This window comes from Thermobia domestica, chromosome 4 (genome assembly GCF_964235325.1).
Source record: "Thermobia domestica chromosome 4, izTheDome1.hap1.1, whole genome shotgun sequence".
In the NCBI taxonomy this organism is placed as follows: Eukaryota; Metazoa; Arthropoda; class Insecta; order Zygentoma; family Lepismatidae; genus Thermobia; species Thermobia domestica.
The window spans coordinates 309,927,070-309,954,089 of NC_137457.1; the positions used below are offsets into that span (position 1 = coordinate 309,927,070).

At 35.5% G+C, this 27,020-nt stretch overlaps 1 protein-coding gene across 1 annotated transcript in view; it reads left to right on the forward strand.

Moving 5' to 3' along the window:
- Positions 1–25,873, forward strand: part of LOC145684296 (uncharacterized) — a 42,683-nt gene extending 16,810 nt beyond the window's left edge. The window contains exon 2 of the mRNA XM_081756467.1: positions 14,783–25,873. Within this exon, the coding sequence (XP_081612593.1) occupies positions 14,783–15,848 (1,066 nt within the window). The 3' untranslated portion in view covers positions 15,849–25,873. The remainder of the gene's footprint in view (positions 1–14,782) is intronic.
- The last annotated feature ends 1,147 nt before the right edge of the window (positions 25,874–27,020 follow it).

Here is a 27,020-nt window from a genome sequence, read left to right on the forward strand (position 1 = left end):
TTGTTATAATAACAACGTTTTGAAAACTAAGTGTGTGAAGTGAAATTTAAGTGTATTTCAAATTCGAGGTTGGATTGGAAGTAGATTTTGCGTAATAGTGTAATTATTTCCCCTGCAAGCTTTTCAATAGTGGACAGTTCAAACAGTCAGCCTCATCATTTTACTTATTTCGCTTCAATGTTAATGGAATTTAGTACAAAATTCGGAACATGCAAAAACTGATCTAGCACTAATGAGAATTTAATGTAACATTTTGTAAGATTTCATTTAGGAATGGGTAGGAGCAAGTTCGTGTGAGATTTCTTTGAAATTCGACTCGAAATAGATAGATGTCTTTGGTCTCTACTCGAGATCTGGAGTCGAAAAGTTTCCTCCAACTCGACTGGAATTCAGATAGAGTTTCGAGCCAAGTTAAGCCAAATCCTGTGTGTAGTTTCAAATGCTCTTTTCAAGTATCTACATAAACAATATAATTATCATCTATGATATTACTATTATTACAACAATTTCTATTATTATTATTATTATTATTATTATTACATCATGTATGAACGTGAAAGAAAAAATTTTTAAAATTTATAGGGCACCGGACAAACATTCGAAATTGCTGGGTCCGGGTTTAGGATTGACAATGGCTCTACCGGCCGGGCTCACAGCTTATTCAATATCGAGCTGAACTGGGAAGTGAGCCGACCCAATAGTTCACCCAATTGAGGCGGCTCGAGCTGATGGCTCACCGAGTCGAATCGAACCGAGCTGATGGCTCTTCCCAACCGAGACGGCTCGAACCATCGGCTAAATTTAGCCGACTCCATTTCTCGTCCCAACCCAGCCGGAAAGAGCGAATGAACTCGATAGTTTGCCTCCGTCTCTAGGCCTACTCACTACTTTTGGACTTCAATCACCATAAACACGTTGAGCGTACACATTTATCGTTTATCACGTGGAACTTTATAATTCCCGTTTTACTACAGCAGAACTCGACTGTGGCTAAGCATCACTAGTGGTACTGCTCCAGGTTCTGATAACATTCATAGTGCTACGTTATGCCATCTACCTCCGCATGCGTTGGCTTCTTTACTGTTTTTATTTAATCATATCTGGGTTGCTGCTTATTTTTCGGTAGTTTCGCGAGAAGCTCGTATCCTTTGGTGATCAAAACCAGACGAAACATCAACTTGCAGTTCCAGCTAACAGCCTATTGCCCTTACTGGTATATCTTTGGTTAATGTATTTCTTGAAGCAGAATTTCTTCCTCTCAAACTTTCAATGTGGATTCCGTCAATTTCGTTAGACGACCGGCCATCTTGCCCATCTAGAAACCGCTGGTCAAGATGCTTTGCTTCATGGAGAACATTTAGTGGCTGTCTTTTTGATGTCGTAAAAGGGTATGACCCTACTGGTTCTTTGGAATTGAGCAACAGGTTCACTCCTGGGTGCTGTGCGGCTCTATGGCCTTTTTTTTAACAATCTTTAGGCGAGTGATATTTCAGGGTACACCTTTGGTCTCACTCACTCTGATCGCTTCATCCAAGAAAATGGTGTCCCTCAGGGAGTGTCCTGACTGTGGCTTTATTCGCTGTGGCCATCAATTATGTCTCATATTACTACACCTGTTCGTGGCATTCCTTATGTTTATGACCTGTCCATTTATTGTCGCTCCCGTGACCGTGCATGTATAGGACTGCTCCAACTTACGCTGAATTGTTTATACACCTGGACAAGGTAGACCGGGTTTCGTTTCTCTGTTGGCAAAACCAAGTGTGTTAATTTGGTTGGGTACGTACCTGTTTTAGATCCTTATTTTTATTTTCGTGGAATACGCCTTTCGTTTACTAATAGTGTTCCATTTCTTGGCGTACGAATCGACCGTGAACTAACTTGGTGTGAACATGTGCGTGATCTAATATTTACTTGCTTGCGAGCGATCAACATTTTTTGAGTCGTCACCTATCGTTCTTGGGGAGCTGTTCCTACAGTACTCTGATGCGTTCTAAAATGAATTATGGTCACATGGTTAATCCCTTCGCTGGGTAATCTGTTCTTCTCCAGCTAGACAGTCCACCATCTTGATATTCGCTTGTGTATAGTAGCTTTCCGTACTAGCCCTACAGAGGTTGGTCAGCCTACCTTTGGCCGATTTCGTTCCTTCTCCTCCCGGGCAGAATAGACTCACCCGACCTGGTTCGTGGCGTCCTGCAGTGTTGTGTAGTGGCTTCCTGGGAACGGAATTATTTTTCCGTGCGGATGACAATAACGCACAAAACAGGACCATTGTTGTGAATGTTGTGTTAAATTTGTTTCCAAGTGTGTGGGTTTCCGCTCTGTGACCAAAGTGCCGCCCAAACTAAGCCGGTTTTGGGAAGGCTATGTTGCGGCTCTTTATGACGCCCAATTAGTGATTCTGTCATTAGAAAACAATGCAAGAAGAAAGGTTGCAACATCAGTTTAAGTGGAATAAAAAATGTTATTAAAAAGTACAAGCGCAATGAAGCTCCACCATTTGGATCACCAACGAAGTTGCCTAGGAAGCGGGAATGCACCAAGGCCACCTCCACCATTCAAAGGAAACTTCGCAAAATGGCAGTGCAAGAAAATCCGTCAACACAAAGGTGTATAGCTAATCGTCTTGACGTGTCTTTGGGGACTGTGAGCCGGACCTTCACTATCAACTCACGCTGGATAAGGTCAAGAAAGCTCGCGGCCATCTTCTAACAGATGCCCACCAAAAGGAACGAAAGTGTAACGCCCGGAAGGTAAACGATCGGCATCTGGCAAAACAAAGTTGGATGTACGTCATAACCCTCGATGAAGCATAGATATACATTTCCGACTGCGCTAAACCGCTAGATATTATGCACCGAGAGAAACGCACCAAGAACTTTAAAAGGTGGATCCGTGTCTGTATAGAATACTTCCCAAAAGGGTTCATGGTCGTTATAGGTCAAGTGGTATATAGGTCATACCTTTTAATGAGGTACCTGTTAAACTGTTGCTGAAAGTTGGTTATTTCTCACGTAATATGGTTTGAGAAAAAAGTATTAAAGAAGATACATCATCTTTCAAGAAGCAAAGCAGCAACTATAGAAATATAGTGTTTATTAAATGAATATATCCATTACCTAAAATTGAACAATAGAGAAAATGTAAATGATATTTACAAATTTTCAACATTAAATCGAGTAGTACAATAATCGGGGTCATTATCAAGTAGTCTGTCCTTGATAACTCTCGTGCGTTCTCATGCGTTTATGCAGTCCCTTTTACACTATAGATTCGTCATGTAATTATTATAAGCACTGAGCATACTCACAAACTGAAGAGTCCCTTAATGGTCGACGGGATCAGCTGAGACATCCTGTAGGCAATGGAAGACGGTAGTTACCAAATGAGGTGAATCGGATACTCACAAATTGCACTATTGATGAAATATGATAAAATAATGATTTATCATTTGAAATGCTAGTTTTATGCTGTTACGGAGATTATTATTATTTTTTTTTTTTTGGAAAGCTCCTGTTCTACACATGTTTTCAATAAAGAGGAAAATGTTTTCCGTTAAAATAATCACCTTGAAATTGTTTATATAACATATTTTGATTGTTATTGGAAATTCCATTTACTTGTTGGTCATAGGACTTGTTTTTGTTTTTTGATTAGTTTCTTGTTTTTGTTCTTGGGTCAGTTTTAAAAATGTGTTCAAAGATGGAACATCTCAAAATTCACGTGAGTATTTAATTAATTTTTTTTTCCTCATGTTCGTGGGAACATGATACTGTTAAATCTCCAAGTCCTATGGACTATTATGGATATGAATTGCTAAAGCGGACCTTGGGAAAACGGCGTGAGACAACTGTGGAAGGATTTTGGAAAGTTGTACAAAGGGAATAGCAGAAAGTTCCCCTCTCAGTTCTTTAGAGAAGTCTATTACAGTAGAAATTACGCTGTCGGGCTATTGTTAGGAACCAAGCTAGGCACATGGAGCACTTACGGACTTGGCGCCAAGGATTCTTTTAAATTTTTAGGTAAATCGAAATAGGCTAAATGCAGACTGAACAACCTTTATATACCTAGCCTGAATGTTGATGCAGATTAATCTTCTCTTCATCATCGCAGATGTTTGATCCTCTGTTATTTTAAGCCTTCCTGGTCACCATTTCCACCATGCCTTAAAGCACTTCCTGGTCACCCTTCTTTCGTTCTTGAAGCGGGTGATCGCTATCGTTTCTAAACGACATGTCCTCGTGTCGGCCGGCTTTTTGCGATTCGTACATTACAACTGTTAGATGAATTAGCTCATGCTGTGGCGGATACTTATCCGTTTCTTCCCGTTCTATTCTGGCAGATTCATTGTCTTCCTATATCATTTCCGTTGGTGTGGTTTAGTAAGTCTATCACGACTGATCACCCATATCGTCAGGAGTTTTGCTCTCTTACAACACATTCACAAAGCTTTGTGCAGATGATTCGATACTTGAAGACTGTTGTCTGTGGGGTTGTATTTGGCCCTGTCCACTATGGTTACCGACTCCCTTCATTTATATCCATCTTCAGTTCCAGAATGAACTACTGGCTCTTGAAGCCTCAGACTATGCTATGTCTCATAACAGTGCCTGTATTCTGATCGTGTCTGACACAAAGAGTGCTCTTACCAGCCTTAGAAATGTTTATAATAGGCATCCTCTGATTGAATCTATTTTGTTAAAATGTCATTCTTCACTTCGTGCCGGCTCAGTGTTCCACTTTCGTTGTATTCCTATCGGTATTAACATTCCTGGTAATGAGCAGGCGGACTGTGTGGCAAAAGATGCAGCTCTTCAAGGTTCACTGGCGACGCAGCTCCCTAGCACCGACTTTTACCCGTTGTTCACCTCTCTTTTCTACACTAATGGCAGTCCGAATGGGATCTCGAACATAACAGCAACTTGCGTGCCATTAAACCACGAATAGGAGTCTGGACCTTTAGTTTCCAACAATCTCGTTGAGAAGAAATACTTTAAATTCGACTGTGTATTGGACATATTCATTTGAAGTATGTATATCTTTTACGTGGCGATCCTGTTCCACAATATCTGTTTAGTGGAGACCTTCTATCTATTCGTCATCTTGTCAATTGTTGCGCTCTGGCTCGGCATCGACAACGTTACAAGCTTCCAGAAGACGTGCCCTTGCCGCTTGGTGACCACACTTGTTTCCTCCATAGAATACTTCTAATTTTAGGCGAGCTTTAGGATTTGCATGCAATTTAATTCTAACCCGTGTGTGGATATTTTTCTTTGTTTTAATTAAATTATTCCTAGTTTTATTATTATTGTCTTTCGTTTTTGGTTTGTTTTCTAATTAAGTTACGTCAACAGACGGATGCAAATAAACCACGTTGTTCCCGCACACAAAATATATCTCTACATCTACCTTCCAACCGAACCGGCTCGAGCTGTTCGCACGGTTGAATTGAGCCGAAACAATTGATATCACTACAAGGATTGGTCTTCTGTTTGGACCCAAAATTCGACTTCGCAGGTCTCAGACTTGATGGTAACAACGTCACTATATACTTATATTAATACTCACGATATTAGACGCTGCCTTGTTATAAAAATCTATTGTTATATCGTTATCGAAACGAGACGAATTGTGAGCACTGGAGTAGTGTCCCCTCTCGTGAGCAACACAAAAGTAGAAGACATTGCTGCTTATATTCCTTACGGCTTTCGCTTTCCAGTATAATCAGGCCATCATCTCAAAACGAGTTGAGTTTAACTAGCGAGCCATTTGTCAAACTCGACCTCAAAAACGGAATTGGCGCGGAACTCGACTCAAGAAAATTATCTTGCACTTGACTTGTGCCCACCCTTAATTACGCTGAAAGTCGTGACTGTGAATCAGAAGATTCCGAACTCATTTACCGACGGAACAGCTTTGAACGCATTACGGAATGTCTGGAATTCTCTTTTGAATGTAAATCAACTTCTCATATAGTCTCAATATTCAGCGACGTTAACCTCTGAACTTACTATCAGTTTGGCAATTTTTTCCCACGATTTAGGAATTGAAGATCCCAATTTCGATTCTGCACATTGTCTTTAACCCGTTTTTGCCCGAATTATTTTACTTTCGAATTTTTTTGAAAATTTGTGTTTTTCTGAAGGAGAGGTTTCTAATTGTGCGATTAATATTAAATTCTGCCACTTTTCGTAATTAATTCGGCTGTTTGGGCATGTTCCAATATTGGAACACCAGGAACGAACGGGACCAGTAGTATTTGTTCCAATATTGGAACACCAGGAACGAATGGTACCAGTAAGATTTTTTCGTAAACTCTGACATTACTAACGAACGTGACAGTAATAATTATTATGCTTGTTATTTATTCTACAAATAGAACACCCCTCTATACCTATGCTTTTTCTATATAGAAATTTCGTTATAAAACATTCGATCAATTTTGATATTTTTACATTGCAAATATACTTTGTACGAATATTATAGTATGAAATACAGGACGAACAGTTTAAAATATCAATGTTTACTACAGAATATGAATAAAAATAATCTTTAATGATTCTAAACTATGTATCCTATAGTTCTTATAGGGACGTATAGGAATAAAATATTAACACGTTAAATTTTCAGATATATGCAAAATCAATATAGATTGATATTTAGGGAAAAAAAGTTTGATTTTCTTGCCAACAGATCTGACCAATTCAACAACTAAAATTACATTTGAGTGTGGTAAGGTGTGAAGCCGGAGCTATCCAGTGATCAGAAATGTCTTGTCTTATACCTCTCCTGATGCGTGACAGAAATTCCTGGCTTGTTTTCGCCCTTCCGCTTGAAGATGGTAAAGAACTATATTTCTGCAAATATATTTCGTCTAAACTTCTTATGAAGTCGATATAATCAAATGATGGGTTTGTTTCTGTTTTCCTGTAGAGTTGCCAAACATTGTGGAAAGGAGTATCAAGACAGATCGCAAAAGCAGGGCACCACCATTTTCTGGATCTGCTTGAAATTCTGTAACTTTCAATGTTTTCATTTGTCTTATCCACTCTCCCCATGAACTTGTTATACTTTGAAACAGTATTAGGTTGTGGAACTGGTAATTTCTTCTCCCTAGCAATCCATCTCTTTGCAAGGTCCACAGCATTGCATGTAGTCACCAAATAAACTACACGATTGACATTCTATTCCACCACCATACATTTGATAGCTGCGTCGGGTTTGAAAAAATGCCCCCACCTTATTTCTTTTGCTACTGTAGATCTTTTAGTGGACAACTCTTTATTCGGTTCTTCGTAATAGTTCCAGTGAAACCAATACCCAATTCGGCAAACTCACGTCCTAGTGAAAGTGGTGAAAATAGTCTGTCCGCGTAGCCTATATCTTGAAATGAATATATCTTTTGTAATTCAATTTGTCAACTGTATTACAACATATTCTCCCAAGCCAGTGTCTTTAGGTGTATTTACATCTCGTCCAACATATGGCTGAAACTGAACGAGGTATCCTCGAGGTTCACACATACACCACACAAATAAAAAATGAATTGTTACACAATAATAATAATAATAATAATAATAATAATAATAATAATAATAATAATAATAATCTCTTATGACTAAATGGTTAACGTTCTTGCATTTGATGCAAGAGACACAAATTCGATTCCCGGCAAGAGCATACATGATTCAAATCCCATGTTAAGCTCTTATAATAGTGTTGAAGGGAAGAGCTTTTTTGTTAAATTAAAAAATTATAGAACCATCAGGTATATTTTTAGAATGTACAATCCTACCACAAAGGGAATTGAACCTCAGACTCAGTGTACCAAATACATGCGTGATACTAACTAGTTCACTGAAGAATTATACATCCAGCATACATCAATGCTCCATACCTTTTCAGAAAATAATTTATAATATTATATAGTGCAATAGTATAAAATTACAACCAAATTAAATATTATGAGCTATTTTCGATACTTTTAGAATATGAGTGCTTGCGCCGCCACTGGAAACAAAGGAAATATAAACAGAGAAATCGTACGGAAAGCAAAAATCATTTATATTTTAATAAGAAAGTAATATACATTCAAAGATGTGAGACAGAAACGAAATTTTACAATAATGAAAATAATGGACCCATTCGTTCCTGGTGTTCCATTATTGGAACATTGTACTTTAGATTACACTGTACAAGTTATAATAATTACTTTCTTGATAAATCTTTGATATGACTTGAAACAACTATTAGTCAAGGTATTTGAGGCAATAAACGGACATAATTATAAAAGTAAAGGAATAATTTCTTACTTTCTTGCCTCCATGGTGTATGAAAAATTTTCTTTGACAATGACGTCACCACCGCGAGGTGCAAAAGCTAATAGAGCAGGAAAGAAGTACATCATCTCTTCATTCGATCCCTTGTGAATGCAGTTTGCACGTTTCCAACTAATCGCGATACAATATAGCCAGCTGAGCGGGTATTTGCCTCACCTTTAAAATTGTTCCAATATTGGAACACCGGGAAAAAACGGGTTAAAACTGTTAATTTTTGTGATACTTAATATTTTAGTAATCCCATATAAAAAAAACTCAGCGAATAATATATTTTATTGTTAAATTCATTTATTTTGTCTTTTCATGTCAAATCTTCCTCAATAAGATCCTTTGCTGGTACGAATATCCGATTTCTTTTCATGATAATTGTAATCTATGATACAGATTGAAGTAATAGTATTGTCTTGAACTGCTTTATTATCCAGTTGACGTTTTTATAATGCCATTATGTTAAATTTTGACTTAAATATTTATTATGATTAACATGTAAAAGCTCACTATCTCCAACTGAAATATTCCATCCTTCGTGGAAAGCACTATCAGATCTATCTATCTATCTATCTATCTATCTATCTATATATATATATATATATATATATATATATATATATATATATATATATATATCGAACTTACTATGTTGAAATCGCACACATCTTTATTAAAAAGGAAATAAGAGAGCTTCCTGGGTAGTTTGGACATGCTATGAGAGATTGTGGAATTTGTGTTTCATCAAACAGAATATATCAAACTAAATGATGTGGTGCATTGTAACGAACTGGAAAGAGGATAGGATATGAGAAGAAACAAATTAAACAAAAGGGTGGTAAACAGAAAAAACAGCGACAGACAGAGAAGAAATATAGTGACAAACAAACCAAGTACGATTGACTGCGTCAAGTGGCTGAAAATTATATACTTTCGATACAGCGTTCACCCAGTGAAACCGTTGCTAGACCCTATTTCTAATGGAGTTTTATTCAAAAAGAATAGTTATATGTATCAGAAAAACATAGATAGATAACGTGGTGACAATAATAATATTCTAACCATAATAATGACACAGATTCTTGACTTTATGCTAATGGCGTGCTTTATGATTAACCCAATCTTCGTTTACCATGAGTAGCTTGCTTGCTGCTACTTCACTCCTAAAGTGACGAAAGTCCTTCCTTTCCTACGAAGTTAGAAACTATTTTATTGTCGCATTATTATGGATGAAATATATAAATAAAGCTGTGAATTATAAAAAAAAACTTTTTTGTTCACTTTCCAGATTTGATCTAGGGAACATTCACTTATAAGTTTGATACTTAAATTACTAGACTAAATTCTTATTTTCGTAACCATCTCTTTGCAATACCGTTGCGTATATTGCGAGCTCTTGATAATGTTTTATTTTATTAACAACTTTATAGTCAAAAGCTATATTAAATAAAGAATTAAATGTTTCATTTTAACGTCCCACTACTGTGCTCATTCTCATTAAGCGGTAAGGTTTTAGAACAATATTCTGAACGTATGTCTGAAGATGTGTTATTTCGTAGGTTGTTTTTTTCTATTAAAGCTCAATAAAATATTCATATAGTAATGCCAAGCGAGCGACATTGAGTGAAGGCGGATTGATAGCTTGATCCATTGCTTTCTTTATCACGATTCAATTAGTATGCGGACGAATGTTCTAGATCCCTGCTCCTTTGGGCTAAAGGAGATGGTGATTTAAGCAAGAACGATGATGGAAGAATTGGCAGAAACATGAAGTTGAGAGAAACAGGAATACTGCAAGAAAACCTAAGGACACAATATTGTCCAGCACATGCTTACTTCACCGGGATAGACCCACAGCCTCTTGCGCATCGGAGGTAAGAGCTTTACCAATAATGGACCATGCTCCAAAAATTAAAGAAGAAAGACAACTACCAGGCCCTACATAATTGAATATTATGTTTATTAAACTTAATGTTCAAAAAGCTTCTTTTCGTCAATGTTTTGTAATTAATGTCGCAAATTATCCGATACTTTGTAATATGTGTCAAAGAAATAAATGCTTGATTCTCGCAGGGTAGTATCGTCTGCTTTTTGCTAATAGTAATAGTATGAAAATAAATTACCACACATAATCGCATGTCACACCAAAAGGAGATTCCTGTTTTGCGGTCAGTTGAAACAGTATTTCTGAATACCACAGAGAAAAATTAATTTAATTTTTTCTCATGCATTGTAGGAAAAAATAAAAAAAAAAGGAAACAAGAAAAATGGTTCGATGTAAAGCGCTTTGTATCTCTCGAATAAATCACAAACTGTTACGCCAGTGCATAACTATGCCTCGAGCATTTTTCGTAGAACGATTAAAACGAGGTTTCACTATAACGTAGTGTGCGATGGTTTGGTGCCCGCTCAGGAATTTATTTGAATATAAAGTTATATTCTAAACATGTGAAGTAGTTATAAAAACAAAATCAGATTAACTGAGCTTTTCGAATCTCTTGTCACTTTTATTCACCATTTTCGTGTATATTGGGGATGATAATGTGGGAAATACTAGCAGTCGTAAAGAGGAAACAGATTTGTAAGTTAATATCAAATTGAAACCACACGTACAAAATAAGGATTGAAGTTTCTGCTTTGTAGGCCCTATGTATAGTTATTATTTTGTTTCGGATTAACAATAGCTATTGTAATTCATAATACAGTTTTTTTAATAAAACAATACGAACAATCATAAAAATACTGTTTAATATGAAATTAAATCGAAATCCTAAAAAGTTGTAATAACTATTTATTTCTTTTGTAAAACATTTACAAATACATACGACGTATATTATCTGATGCGGAAAGTACTACTGTTGTCTATAAATTCAATTTCATTAGGAAATAACTGTATTGATCTTGCGATCAAAAGAGGTGTATGAAACTGTTGGTTGTGTTTGCGTAGTGGTAGAAACAAATATTTCATCTGCTTTCAAAGGAATAAGTGTATAGGGATGGTGCCATGACGAACGCTAGCACTATTAGAGTAAGGATGAATTTCCGAGATGAACAGCAACCTGAAACCAACCGTCTATATTCGAGATAAACTTACAAAAACTGTTCCAACATTGTATAGGGATTTTAGCCTCTACCCCATTAGCTCCGCGTTCGTGTCTCTTTACCACTCCATATGTAATGGTTGTGCTTTACAATAAAAGTTGCAAGTGTAATTCAAAATTGTAGAATTTTATAAAATGTATTCAAATCCTAATCAAATTACGTTTCCAAATACAAAATTTCTACTTTCTCTCCAGTAGGGATTTAAATCGGAACACTTGCAAAAATAATAATCAGTTTACCTAATCGATTCATTTATTAGGAATACTCACCTATTAACAGTGTTCTGATATAACCATACCAATACAAAATTTCACATTAAAGAACTCACGCTGTCTCTGTCATTGGTTTGATTCGGTCTTTGGGAGTGGGTATTTTAAAGTATGTTTTTCTAATGTGTAAAGTAACAGAAAGTAGAGATTTTATAACAAATATCACGTCAAGGAGAAAATATGTCCAATGATTATTTAAAAAAAAAATCATTTCCTCTCGCGTCTTTGGTGCGAGACATTTAAGTTTCAATCTGAAAGCAAATCCGGTTTTTGAATATGAAACCGTATATGGTTTATTTTAAACGAAGATGTTTTACTGGAAATTTTGTAGAGGGGAAGAGCAACTGAGTACGTAAGAAGTAGTGACTATTTTCATGAATACATATATCATATAAAAGTTCGTTAAGGTTTGATACTGATTTTTTTTTTCAAACATTACTTGAAAAGGAAACGATAGTGGTTCTATTTCTGGAAGCAATATTGCCTGAGAATGCCCATGAGAATTTCTAGGTTCATAAAAAGTTGGAAACTACTCTTGGAACCCTAAGAAAATGGTACGAATTAATTTGTTTTTTTTTTCGCGCCAAAAATCTCATTTCTAATGAGAGAAGACATGGGAGAAAAAGATACGAAATAAAGATAAATTGAAACCGGTCCTAAGCCAGAAGACACAGAACAGTGTGTTTTGTAAAAAAACAGTTCGATAGGTTTTGTCTTGTCTGTAGAGGCACTTACAGGGTCCGTAGAAATAATGTTTGGTACGTTTAAAATTGTTTAAAGTCAAGTTGAACAGTATACCACATTAGATCTTGCCGCTCGGTAAATAGTTGTGAAATACTCGCTTTAAGTTAAACAACATATATCTAAATAAGGACTGTTTCCTGGCTGTTGACGAAAACCAGTACTATTATATAAACTGTTGGAGCTAGGAACTTCATATACTGAGAGGAGTAGAAGAGATTCAGATGCGTCACAAGAAGTGAAAATAAGCTACTTAGCAATTGAATCCCGAGTACCATCAAAAATTATAGTAAATTGTCGCAACAACATTCGAACACGAGCCCCGCCTTTAGCAGTCCATGACTTTACTGTATTAGCTTCCTCCATTTGCTTCTTTCGTATCATATACCAACGTATTTCGGGCACCAATTTAGTACATGAATATGAACATTGAAGTGAAATATGTAGAATGATGAGATTGAAGGTTTCAACTGCTCTCTATTGCAAGACTGGTGGAGCAAAATCTCTTTCATATATAACCATTATTATACATTTCGTGTTCATAAATTACATTTTCTAACAAAACTGATTTCCTAATTAAAAGCAATGTATAGACCTTTACAAAAACAAAGGGAACAAATAAACAATCGTTGTAAATAAATGAGAAACCTAAGATATTACAGATTACTGTAATTAAGATTTAGTTCAATTTTAGGAAGTGCACATTTTCAATAGGTTTGTTCAGTTCTCTTTACAAAAGTTCAGAACATGAATTACAAATTTTACGTCCGACGATTCTGTTGGCTACGCTAAAGGATACGGTGATCATGAAGAATGAATGAAAATGGTAGAATGAAGAAAATTGGAGAAAAGGGGAGAACTCCCAGAAAGCCTACGCTCACGGTGTTTGTCTACTACAATGCTCACTTGGTGGAAGCTTGGATCGAACCAAGGGCCCATGCTTTAGATTTGATCGCTCTATCACTAAGCCACCGTGGCCTTATAAAAAAACAATGTTTATTCTCTCTCTCCCCTCTCTCTCTCGCTATATATATATATATATATATATATATATATATATATATATATATATATATATACCTGTATATTGGAACATATATCAAAAACATGAAAAATTTTCATTTCAGTGTGCTTTCAAATTGGTATTTAACTCAGAAAATTGTTAATAAGTTGAGTTGATTTACAGTCTGTCTCATTGAGAAACCTGTCTATATGAGACCTGTACGTACTGATTAACATAGATTCAAACTACATGACCTCCTGCCGGGAATCGAAACCTGTTCTCATAAGAATTTTAACTTCCCGTGTATATTTGGTGGACTTGGCGAATAAATGTGACTGAGTTTTGAAATGTTACTCCTCAACTAATATTTCTTTCTTCAAGCATTTAAATTGGACATTTATGATTTTAAAATACACGTCTATATACTCAAAGAAAATAAATAAAACAACATACTATACTCAGGCTCAAACTGCCGCTCTTTATTTCTAGCTGTTGGAAAGCACTAAAAAACAAGTTTGACCACAGAGGAATCTTTTACGAAAATCGTTGTGATGTTGCTAATGGAATTGCTCTCGCTTTGTGTAATTTCAACAAAAAATGTTGATTGATTTCGGATATTAGAAGTGTCGTTGATATTCGAATTGTATGTTCATCCCAAAATATATAATTTTCTCCACTTTAAATTTTACGTATTTGTGAGTTTTCTTAATACCTGTGGCGAGTCATTTTCCCTCAAATTTCCCCCAGCATATTCTTCAAGTAATTATCTAACAAACTACATTTTCATATCAGTAAAAGCTTTTTGCTTATGATTTTCTTATTTTGCTTTATTTGATTTAAAAACTGAAAATAACATTTCTTTACTTCCTACTTTATTAATAAATCCCAAAGAAAGAGTAATTATAACAAGAAAACCGAGTTTGTAATAAAAATGTGAAATTTACAATACATAACAACTCTTTTTTTTTTTTACGACGGTACTTTGGAATTAACTTAAGTCTGGTAGCGTATATGTACTTATATGTACAATTTCAAAAACAAAAAGGAAGGGTGTTCTGGAAAATAGAATATAGTTCTGTCTTCCATATTTCTACAAAAAATCACAAAATATCATATTAGTGCCATACTTCATTTTATGTTGAATTATTTATGAGTACCTGACAGTTCCTCATATTTATGATGCAATTTAAAATTGTATACAATACAAGTATCTACCCATTATTGCTCTATCTTACATGGAAGCATTTTCCATTTCTTTGTTGTTCCTTATTATCTGCATTGATCTCTTTTTCTTGTATACTCAATTCCTCACAGTTTCATAAACATATTCTTTCCAGAAAAGCCAGAGCCGCTATTAAACGGAAAGAAGCTATCAGTGATGAGAAAACAATTCCAGATGAAAAATCTTATACTTGCAAGAGCATTAAAAAGGGATTACCTCACCAGTGTCAATTTTGTGGAAAGATATTCACTAGAAAGTCGCATTTGGCAACGCACAATCAAACACATACGGGTGAAAAACCTAATAAGTGCAAGGTCTGTGGAAAGGGATTTATTAGAAAGTGGGAGTTGGCAAAACACACGATAACACATACAAGTGAAAAACCTCATAAATGCACGATATGTAAAAAGGAATACAAAGATCGTTCTTACTTGAAAAAACATACGTTAATTCATACAGGTGAAAAACCTTACAAATGTAAAGAATGTTCAAAGGGATTTACACGGAAATCGCTTTTAGCATCACACGTGCGAATACATACAGGTGAAACACCTTACAAATGCAATGTTTGCGGACAGAAATTTAGGCTGCGTTCATATTTGGCAAGACACGGGTTTATTCACGGTGTTGAAAAACCTCACACATGCCGAGTTTGTGGTAAGGGCTATATTTTTAACTCTGAATTGGCCCGACACATGTTGATACATACAGGTGAATACCCCCATGAGTGTGCAGTATGTTCAAAGGGATTTAGAAGGAAATCACAATTGGCATCACACATCTTAATACACACTGGTGACAGAACTTTCACATGCCAAGTATGTAGTAGAGGATTTACTACAAAAAATTACTTGAACAGCCACATGTTAACACACACAGGTGTAAGGCTTCACAGTTGCCTATTGTGTGATAAGAGATTTAGGCTGAAGTCTAACTTGGAAAGGCACGTGTTAACACACACAGGTATAAGGCTTCACACTTGCCAATTTTGTGATAAGAGGTTTACGCAAAAGTCTTACTTGGAAACGCACGTGTTAACACACAGTGAAAAAAATCAAATATGCAAAGTTTGTGGTAGAAGATATGCTAAAAAAACACAATTGGAAATGCATATTTTGTCACACACGTGGAAGGGGAGTTACGAGAAACGTCAGGTTTTTCTAACTGCTTGGTACACGTAAACGAAACACGTCACATGTGCAATAGCGTGCGAAATGGGATGTTTTCCCATTTCATGTTTCGTAATGCGCCTCGTGCGAAAGTGACTTTGTGTCTCTAGCTTGACATATATTAGAAATTGAATATTAGTACGTGTATATACAATACCGGTAGAACCTCGTTTTAAATTTTGATAAGTGATATGATCTTTTCAAGCCTGGATATCATTATTTCATATATTCAAAACAGCATCTTAAAATTATGCAAGTTAGTCATATTCGTGTCGCTGAATGAGACGAAAAAAAAAATATTTAATCTGTACATACATATACACCGAGAAGAATGTCAGTGATATAATATACTTACTATAAGTACTAAGTACTTGTGAGCTCACTGAAGTCGTCTGAACCTGTTCACCACTAAGTCCAAGACACAAATACCAACGACGGTTTCATGTGAAATACCTGCACACATTTTACGGGAAATAAATTATATCACATCCATTATAGGTCATTTAGGTGGTTAATATCCCGAAAATTCGTATTGTAAATACGCACGTTTAACTTCCTCATAACTAGAAATTGCATGGTGTTAAGTCAGGGATCAGAAAAGAACCAACCTAGCTACTAATCTATATAGGAAGACCTGTGTTCTAGAACCTTTCCCTATTCCTCCATGGATAAAACATGCATACGCTCATTTTAACCGTAAAATTAATGGCCGACTAGCCCACTTTAAATTTCATTAACTTGTACAGCGTTTAAACTAAATTATTTTATGTAATCCTTATACATGCTGACTTCTTGTATGTTGTTCACTGTTCTTGCTTTGTCGTCTTCACTGTTTAGAGTAGTTGATAGATGCACCAGACTTTAAAGTCCTCGTGTGCTGAGATTGCATAGACCTTATATTACTTCTTCATTTAAATAAAATAATTTAAATCGAAAGGACTAAAAACTGGTTTTGAATTTTCGGCTCCGTCATGATTATTACCTAAATACAGCTTACCTCAAATTCAACATAGCGTGCAGGGAATGCCGCTTCAGATTTAGGTTCAAGCTATTTTCCTTCTTTCTCTTCAGATGTTTGGTTCCTGAAAAAAAATTTAAAAAATAGGAAAAAATAATGTACTGCTTTTTTTTTTCATTTGACGTTTTTCATTTTCTTTTTCCACCAAAATTCAAGAAGTTCTTTTTCATTTCTTTCTCACTTAGTTATTTTCCATTTACATTAAAGCCTAGCCTCCAAGCTAATTTAACCAAATTCCCTTCTTTTTCCATATCACTGTTCAATTTTCATGTTCCCTTAATTTTTATGGTTTCTTCACGTTTTAACAATAAGTGTTCTAGTGTTTCGGATTCTTTAAAACGTAGTTGACATTTTTCCTTTATTTCTTTACTTTTTTTTCAATCTTACCCCTGTTTCATGGCTCCCTGACCTGGCTTTGAAAAGTAAAATGCTTCGTAAATCATTGTCCATAAAGTTTATTTTCTCGTAATGCTTTTTATGTGTGTATATTCCTTTTAAACTGCTCTTCTTGACAACTTCTTCATACAACTTTTCTTGCACTTTTTGTTTAATTGTTTTTTCGGTGATTTTTACCCAATTTTTATAATTTTCTTCTCTGTGCCAGTGGGTAGTTCGACCATATTTTCTTTCTAATTTCCTAACTCTCTCAAACAATTTTGTGTTCTCCGCTTTTCTCGTATGTTCAGTGGCCTCATGCACAACTTTAACTAATCCTGTTTCTTCCATAAATTTTAATCTCCCAAGATATTGTATTTTACTTATAACTTCTCTTTTTACAAAACCACTAAATCTCTTCTTTCCTGTTATTGTTCCATTTGAACGTAATTTATTTGTTCCTAGGGCAAATCTTCTATTTGATTTTGTGCTTCTTGTAAAATACTCCTGTTTTTTTCCATTAAAGTTATTACTTCATTTGCATAAGTTAGCGCCAGTACTGCCACTTGCATCCTAGTATTCTTGACACCTCATATCTGTTGTATGACCACATTGCTTTATATTTTATAATTGCTGTATATTTTTGTAGTTTATTTTTCAGTTTTTTTCTCCAGTTCAAATAAGATTCTACTTCTTCAAGTTCAATTCCTAAAAATTCTACTATTTTTCCAGTGCTGCTTATTACTAAGTTCCTGCTTGTATATTTTGATCCTTTATGTCTCCACTAAAAACCATGAACTGGCTTTTTTCTTCATTTATTTTTAAACCAATTTCTTCTCTTTTCCTAACTACTGTTTCTAACATTTCCTTAATTGTCTTCAATATTAGTACTCATCAATGCTACAGCGTCTGCAAATACAGTGCCAGGGATTTTTCTTACTTTTTCTTTTCCTTGCAATCTTAATTCTAACACTCTCTTTGTTTTGAACAATGCTTCTTCCACATCGTGTATGTATATTAGGAATAGAACTGGTGATAGAGGACATCCTTGTTTCAAACCTTTGTTACTGTCTATCCATTTTGATTTTATGTTTGCCATTTCATATCTGTATTTGTTATCCTTATATACCTCCTTAAGAAGCATAAATATTTTTTTTTTTTAATATTCCTAAGTTTTCCATTACTTCCCATAATTTCTATCTCTGTATGATACGCCTTTTCAATATCAATAAATACTACCATGTAATCTTCTTTTCTTTCTCTGCATATTTCGATTTGTAGTGTTGTAATGTTGTTCTTCTATCTGTTCTGAATCCATTTTGTAACTTATTTAATATTTTGTTTTTCTCTAGCCAGTTCATTAATCTGTTCCTTAGAATAATTGCAAAGAACTTATATACGGAGCTCGTAATAGCTATTGGCCTATAATTTTTATCTCTCCCTTTTCCTTTATATATTAACTTTATCTTTCTTTGCTTCCAACTTGGAGGAATGGTCTTTGATTCAAGTATATTACTCATAATATTCTTTAAACTTTCCAAAGATTTATTATCTAGGTTTTTTAACATCCCATTTGATACCTCATCTGTTCCTGTTGCTTTTCCTCTTAGTCTTTTCTTAACCTTCTCTATTTCCATATTTTCAATATCATATGTTAATTCCTGATTTTCTTTTTCTGCACTCTTATTACTTATTTTTGATAATTTATTTGTTTCATTTTTCCGTTCTTCATAATTTTGCTTCATCGCCCAATCTGTTAAGTACACCACAATTTTCGTCCTGTCTTTCAGCATTTGTATATTTTCATTTCTAAGAATGTTTTCTTTTTCTGTTTCGTTTTGTTTTTCTCTGACATATCTCCAAAATCTTTTCGTTGCTTCTCTCCCTCCTGGCCTAATTTCCTCTGCTATTTTATCATTGAAATTTCTTATTTCTTTCATTTTAGCTATGTATGAATCTTTCTTGCTATTTATATAGTTGTTCCATGCTTGAATTAAATCCTCTTTCCCAATTTCTCCTTTCTTGAATTTCTTTAGTATTAATCTATGGGTTTGGCTTTTTTCTTTTCTTGTATTAATTTTTGTTTCTGTATCTTTGGTCCAATTGAACTTACTACTTTCTCTATAACCATTCTTGCCTTCCTTCGCATTTTGTGACTTCAGCTGCAGCACTATTAATTTTTTACCAGAGATTAATAGCTTTATTCATTTATGTATTCTTTTTCTAACTTCTCTTTATATTTCCTTATATCTTCTTTTTCAAGTCTATTAATAGTAGGTTTGTTTTGATCTCTTTTATTTATTTATTTTTTTATTCTATTTTATTTTATTTATTTTTTTTGTGAAAAATTTATCTTGTCCTCCTGATCAAATAGCTCCATTTTTACTAATCTATGATCACTTCCTGAACTATAGATTCCGTCTTCATCAACATCAAATTCTTTAACAATTTTCCTGCTTTTTTCACTAACAAGAAAATAATCAATAATAGTAGCTATCTCTCTTTTGAAGTATGTCTTCTTATCTGGTGTTTGTTTTATGTTCATTATTTCTAAATTAAAATCCTCTCCCAGTGAGTATAAAAATTGCCCATTTTTGTTTACTTCTCCTTCCGTTTCCATCAAATGCGCATTTAAACCTGCTCCTATTATATAATCAACATTTTCTTTTGATAAACAAATGACGGTTGATGTAGCGATGCTAATTTGCAATCACACATAGGTGGTTATGCGATGTCATACAGGACCTCTTAATTTTCAAATTTTTAACAAATATATTTCTTTGATGCTGCTATAATTAGTACAATGATTGGTAATAATGCTACTACGATACTCTCGTGTGAAAATTAATTCAACGTTGTATAAAATATTCTGGAAATAATTGTAAAATATTGTATCAAAATATTTCAGTTAATTTTCAGAACAAGGTAACAAAAACATTTCCATACAAAATTAATAGGCGTTTTAAAAATATTGGGCATATTTTTGGAACTGTGGGGCCAGAATATTTTGCTTAAATTTCGTGCTTTGTTGCTATATTTTCTGTATTTTTGAATGGTTTTATTTAGGATAGGTTAGTTTGGGTTGGGTTAGGTTAGCTTAGGATATTTGGATTTGGGAGACCAGAGTTCCTCTCTTATAATTCGTACTTTCTTCCTATATTTTCTGTTTTTGATGGTTTAGGCTAGTTTAGGTTAGATTAGGGTAGGTTAGGTTATGTTAGTACTTAGTAAATACATTTACTTAACATCAACTCATTTCTCCTATAAACATGGTGATTTTACCTTATTTTGAACCCCCAGTTCCAAAATTATCCCAAATATCCCTTATATTACGAACAGCGGCGGATAGGCCCACCGGGCTGCCGGGGCGGTGCCCGGTGAGCCCCGTCAACGAATCCGTTATGCAACAAATAAAAGAATATTTTGGACTGAACGGACCAAGCTTTAAATCGTAAAACTCGATGCCGCGTCGTGGAAAGAAGGCAAAGTTATTAGATGCCGATGCTGATACCTGCAAAATGATAATATACCTATCTGTTTAGTACCTCCAAACCTGCAAAACTAATAGCTACTGACTGCCAAAAGACTGAATATTGTGTTGAAGTTACCGATCCTACCCCACCTGCTACGAATGGCACTGTCAGAGTGGAAAATGAGCAAGAAGATTCCACTTCCATGAGTCTTGAAATTAGTGTGCTTCAAACATCAGCTACGATTGTTACTATCAAAGAAGAAAATGAACAGAAAAGCTCTAGTTTTAGCGTTGACGATTTCGAAGTCAGTGAAAACATTGAAACCATGATGCAGTAGGGAATAGAGCCACAAACTCCCTCATAGGTCATCAAATGAATGATATCCTCAAGATTTTGAGTTCCATCTCCGTCAACCAAAATAGAACATACCCTTTAATCTTGAGTTTACTTATAGGCTTAAACGAACAGATGGCAACAACAGGAAGGGGCCGCGGTGGCTCAGTGGTAGAGCGTTCACCTCTGGTGCATGGGGTCCCGGGTTCAAACCCTGCTTCGCCAAGTGAACTTTTTGGTGGACGAACCTTGTGCGTGGGTTTCCTCGGAGTTCTGCCGTTTTCTCCCGCTTTCTTCATTCCACCATTTTGTTCATTACTCATCATCACCGTCTCCTCTGGCCTAACTGTCATAAATGTAGGACGTAAAACTCAAAGATTTCATTTTTTCACCAACATGGCTTGGATGTCATATCGTTCTACCCAAAATGCGTTTTTTACGGCGTGTGCACAGCATATTCTGCAGATCGAACAAACACTTTCTTAAAGATTCTGTACGTCAGCGAGTAAGAGAGCATGAGTCTTCCAAGATACATCAGACCATCGTGGATGCTTACTATCTAAGAAAAGGGAACATAGTTTTGAGAAACTACTTCCTCATGGATAGATAAAACAGCGGCAGTATTAGGTTGAGAAGAATAGTCAGATAATGCAACCAGTTGTCGAAGTGCTGAAACTCATTGGTAAAAGAGAGCTCACTTGCAGAGGAAAAGTAAATGAAGCAGCCTATAGACTGGAAGATACAGCTACATATCACGGAAACTTTCTGAATATTGTTCTTTCGCTGAGCAAATTTGATCTTCCGCTTAAAAGTAATTTACAGAAGGTCATCGAGAAGAGTAAACTGAGTCATGTGCGAGGAAGTACGCAGGATGGTGATCACGTAAGTTTCAGAAAACACGATGAATATGTTTTCGATGCTACCAACACACTTATCAAAGAAGATACTTCGAAAGAAGTCTCTCAGCTGGAATGCTTTTTGTTCTATTGGATACTACTCAACAGACCAGTGCTCTATTGTTTCACGGTATGTTGTTAAAACCGTTCTTAAAGAAAGAATTATTGGCGTTGTAAAATGCATATCCAGTATCTTTGCAGTTTACTATTGGAAATTCTGCAGAAGTTAAATTTTGATGTTAAGAAGTGTATTGGAAATTCAACCAATGGCGCAAGTAACATGCAAATTCGGATATTTCGGACAATATTCGAATTTTTCGAAACATCTATGATCAGTTACACGTGTCGTGTCAATCTCGTATACTCAATCTTGTTATATGTGATCTGGCAAAAAGCTGTATTGATTCTGTGTCATTGTTTATTTTGCTGAATGACTGTGCGACATTTATTCATGAATATTATCTGCGAATGGACATTTGGAAAATCGAATGTCTCCAAAGTCGTCTTACAGTTATTGCGCAAACCAGATTTTGGATATCATTCTACTTTGGAGAAAAATTTTGGCCATTTTTCAAACCCAGAGAGTGCTTTGTATATAGAGTTGACCATAACAATGAAGCCAATTGCTTCTGCAAATATCAAACCAGAAGCTAGGTATAAAGAAAAAGGATACATAAAAGATGTTCTCAAGTTCAAAACAATTCTTACAGCACAGATGTTCCTCAGAATATTTCAAGTGACGACCCTTCCATTAAACTATTTCCATACACAGGGTGCTTGTGCACTGGAGTTGTATTGAAAGATCAGACTACTCTGTCCCAACTGAAAGAGCAGAGACTGATTTTGAATGTTAAGAATGCGGAACTGGCCAATAAAAAGTTTGAAGTATTACAACATGATTCCTTTGTGTCTACTGACCTGTCGAGAATTTGCCTTAGGAGGTGGAAGAGAGTATTTCCCTATGAATGTGAAGAGGAAACTGTATTCTGATCCGATGACAAGGAACTGCATTGAAGCGTTCAATACAATATTGAATACGGTAGGAAGTTCAACCAAGTAAGAGAATTTCCAGCTACCGATAAACTTACTTACCTTATGAAAATGTTTACTAAAGAAGTTTCCAAGGATTCTATGAAAATCTTCTCTTCGACTTTCCAAGGTGGTGAGAATTCTTGAAAGTCAGTTTTGACGAACTAGTACAGCCGAGAAGAAACGACAGATTGTGCCGATGACACAAGTGATTCAGAATTACAAGAAAACACATTTCTTCAGAAGGAAGGCGAGTGTAAAACGCGTCGCAAATATAGTCCAATATGCTTTTTTTTAAAATTTGCAGAGATATAATTTGTACTGTAATGTTTATCCAGGTTTGTTACTAGCATACGAATTTCTACTGACTTTGCCTGTAACTCAAATAACATATGAAAGAAGTTTCTCAAAATTGAACTAGATTAAAAATAGGTTAAGTAGTACCATGTCTCACGAATATTTGGAATCCTTTATGTTGATGTCTATTAAAAAGCACTTGATAAGGAATGTTTCGAATGAAAAGGGGAAAGACCTAGAAGCATCAAAAAGTAGTACACTAAAACATCTGCTAGTAATATAGTATACGTACTCCTTGAACTTCATATAATACAGGGTGCGGCAAGTAAAACCGGCCCGTAAGTGAACACATAAAATGAAATGTAATGTATTGAATATGATTAACTACAACACATAAACGAAATGTAATATTGAATATGACTACTCACCTTCACAGCAGGTGCTGAAAGTGTCCTCCGCCCACTTCAACACACATGTGAACACGATTGAGGAGATTCATATATACCCTTGTCAGTTCTTGTGTTGTAATGCTATTGGTGACATCCTGGATCCTGGTCTTGAGTTCCTCAATTGTGTGTGGATTTGTTTCGTATACTCTTCCCTTTAACAGTCCCCATAAGTAAAAGTCACACGTGGACAAGTCTGGTGACCGAGGAGGCCACAAGCCTTTGCTGATTGTCCTCTCAGGTGTAAACATCTCATGCACAAGGGACAATGATGCAGCTGATGTGTGGCATGTTGCACCGTGCTGCTGAAAGTAACATAACTGACGCTCCTCTTCGGTCAAGTGTGTATAAAACTCCTCCAGGATTCCCATATACACGTCATTGTTCACTTCGTCTCAAAGAATATGGGCCCAATAACGCGTGTGGCGGAAATGGCACACCAAACACCGATCTTCTCATCATGCAAGAGTACCTGGTGGATTGCGTGTGGAATTACTGTCGACCAATACCGGTTGTTTTGGAAATTTACGTACCCAGACAGGTGGAACCACGCTTCGTCACTCATGATGAGCATTAGTGGATCCAAGAAACCACTGGCAACATTGCTCAACAGCCATGGACAGAAATGCACCCTCTTCTGCAGGTCAGGCTCCTTCAGTTCTTGCACAACTCTTATCCGGTACGGTTTTAACTTCAGTCCCCTTAAAACACGTCTGCAACTTCTCTCACTCGCATGAACCTGTTGACTCAATCTCCTGGTTGACTTTCGAGGACTTCTTGTCATTATCTCCTCCACCTGCATCTTTAATTCAGGTGTGCAGACAGATGGTCGTCTGTTCCAGGGAGCATTTTGAACCGATCCTGTACGCCGCTATTTTTCAATCAATTCCTGAATGGTGCATTTTGCTGGCACAGAACGTCCTGGAAATTTCTCCCGAAACAAATACTTTTGTTTTCACAAAAGATCCACTGAGAATGAACCCTTCAACAATGGCAACACGTTCGGGTATCGAATACGGCATTATCACACACTGACACTCACCCGGCTTAACACAACGAGGCCTTTTTCTCAACTGGTTTCGACAAGTTTCACTGGCTGCGGCTGCACGTCACGTAAGTCGACCCGACCTCGACACGCCATCTCTTGGTAGGAAGGTAGATTATTTAAGTGTTGCCAAAAACACAATATACCAGAATATTACGACGGGCCGGTTTTACGTGCCGCACCCTGTACTTTGAACAAATCGGAATAATATACTGATGAATGAACATAAGGTTTAATTATTAATACTATTGACTTTTTAAAAATATATTTTATATGTTTTCTCGTATCAATAGCAAAGATTGCAAATAACATGTTGGAAAATATTTGTAGAATATATGAAATACATTTCATATTCTCTTTTCATTACATTCAACACCAGGGGTAAAAATGGATCTGCAAAGTTGGGGGCCGATAGTTAGCGGCATGATACCACGCCGTTCCCCTGCCTATCTTTGCCCATTGTATTTTTTTTTAGGAACTAGGGGGACGCGTACATATTTTTTCGAGGTGGGGGCACGGAGTCCTCCGTGTTCCCCCTCACTTTTACCCTTGTTCAACACAATATTTCTAGTACAATTTGTGAAAATTTTCCTTACATTATTTTCCTGCTAACGTTTCTAAAATGCACTTCCTGCCAATGGCGTATTTACGATTTTGTTTTGTGGGGGGATTTGGCTAACTTTATTCCTGGAAATGTGAAAATTGTGCAGGGTATTACATTTACTTTAATATAGTAAATAAAATTTCTGGGGGTCTTAAGCCCGGAAACCCCTAAATACGCCACTGCTTCCTGTACTTCATTAAATGTTTTCCAAACACTTTTTGAAAAATATTTCCGGTAAACATTTGGGATACTTCTCAGATATAACAAGGAATATGTTTTCTCCAGTAACGGAAAAGTATATTCTGAAAACAATGTAAATATGTATCTATAATATATCAGTAATTGTTGTTCACTAAAAATAAAATATTTTCCAAAACACAACGGAAAACATTTTCTATTCATTTATAGTATGATTTCTTTCCTCTGTTTTAAAGTTTTATATTCCGAATTCGATTGGAAATTTTATAATGAAATTGGTAGTGGGAGTCGATTCCGGACGCTCTTTTTATTAAATGCTCTACCTACAACCTATATGAGAAAGGTTTTACAATATCTTTTGATGTTAAAGGCTTAAGTTTCTTAGGATAAATATATCTTTGTAATGTGTGCTGCTGGTAATGATATTGAAGTGAGAATTATTCCGAGTATTTATTCGTCGACGAGTATATTTTGTATTGATTAGTTTGATGTGTTTATGGAGCTAAGTTTTCCTATAATGTACGACATTGCCTATTCATCATGTAAGGCAGCACTTAATTGATATTAAACACTGGAAACTGCTATTGTGGGAGATTGTTATAACATTAATTTAAATAAAGAAACTCTTAAAAAATAATTAACAAAAATACATCGGAAAATGGCACGTTTTGCTTAAGTTGGCTCGAAAATTCGCTTATTGGTCGTCTGGGTCAGTACAGCATTAGTAAATGAATAATTGTAAGCTTTTCTACTAACTAGTAACACGTTTAGTCAATTCGGTATAAATGACAGTTTTTTTCTTTTCTTGTCTCTGAGGTATCTTCGAACATTGTCGTAAGTCTTTCGACGTCAAGCGGAGGTTTTAAGTCTTGTCATCTGCCTACGTAATAAAGTATTTTCTGGTTTTCCTACTCAAATTATAAATCCACAGACAAAAAGTTCCATTTGCTACATTATAAATAAATAAAATCCTTTCTTTCCCTTTAAATAGCGGCATCATGTTTCTATTATATAACACCACCACCAGGCTTGCAAGCTCGAAACCTTTTGGAAACAGTAGACAATTCTTTGTTATAATGTTTATTATACTTACCTCTATAAAATTTAGTATTATACCAAAGCTAGAGTTTTAAAGTGTTAAGCAATACAATAAATAATCATCGTACTTTGTACCTATATCCGTTAGCTGAAAACAGTTTATGGTCTATACTGGTTCCCTTATGTATCCAACGATTATTTAAATAAACGTGTTGTGCTATTTCTTGACAAACGAAATACGTAGTTTGTAACCTACATAATCAATTATTTTAAGTATTATTCAGAAATAGTCGTTTCGTTGGTAAATTGAGTGAATAGTTAATTCTGCTAATTCCTTTAATTACAATGTATAATGTTCGTATTCTAATATGCATAATCCAGCGAATATAAAAACGTTTATCAATTACTCCTAGCTTTTTGAAATATATATAT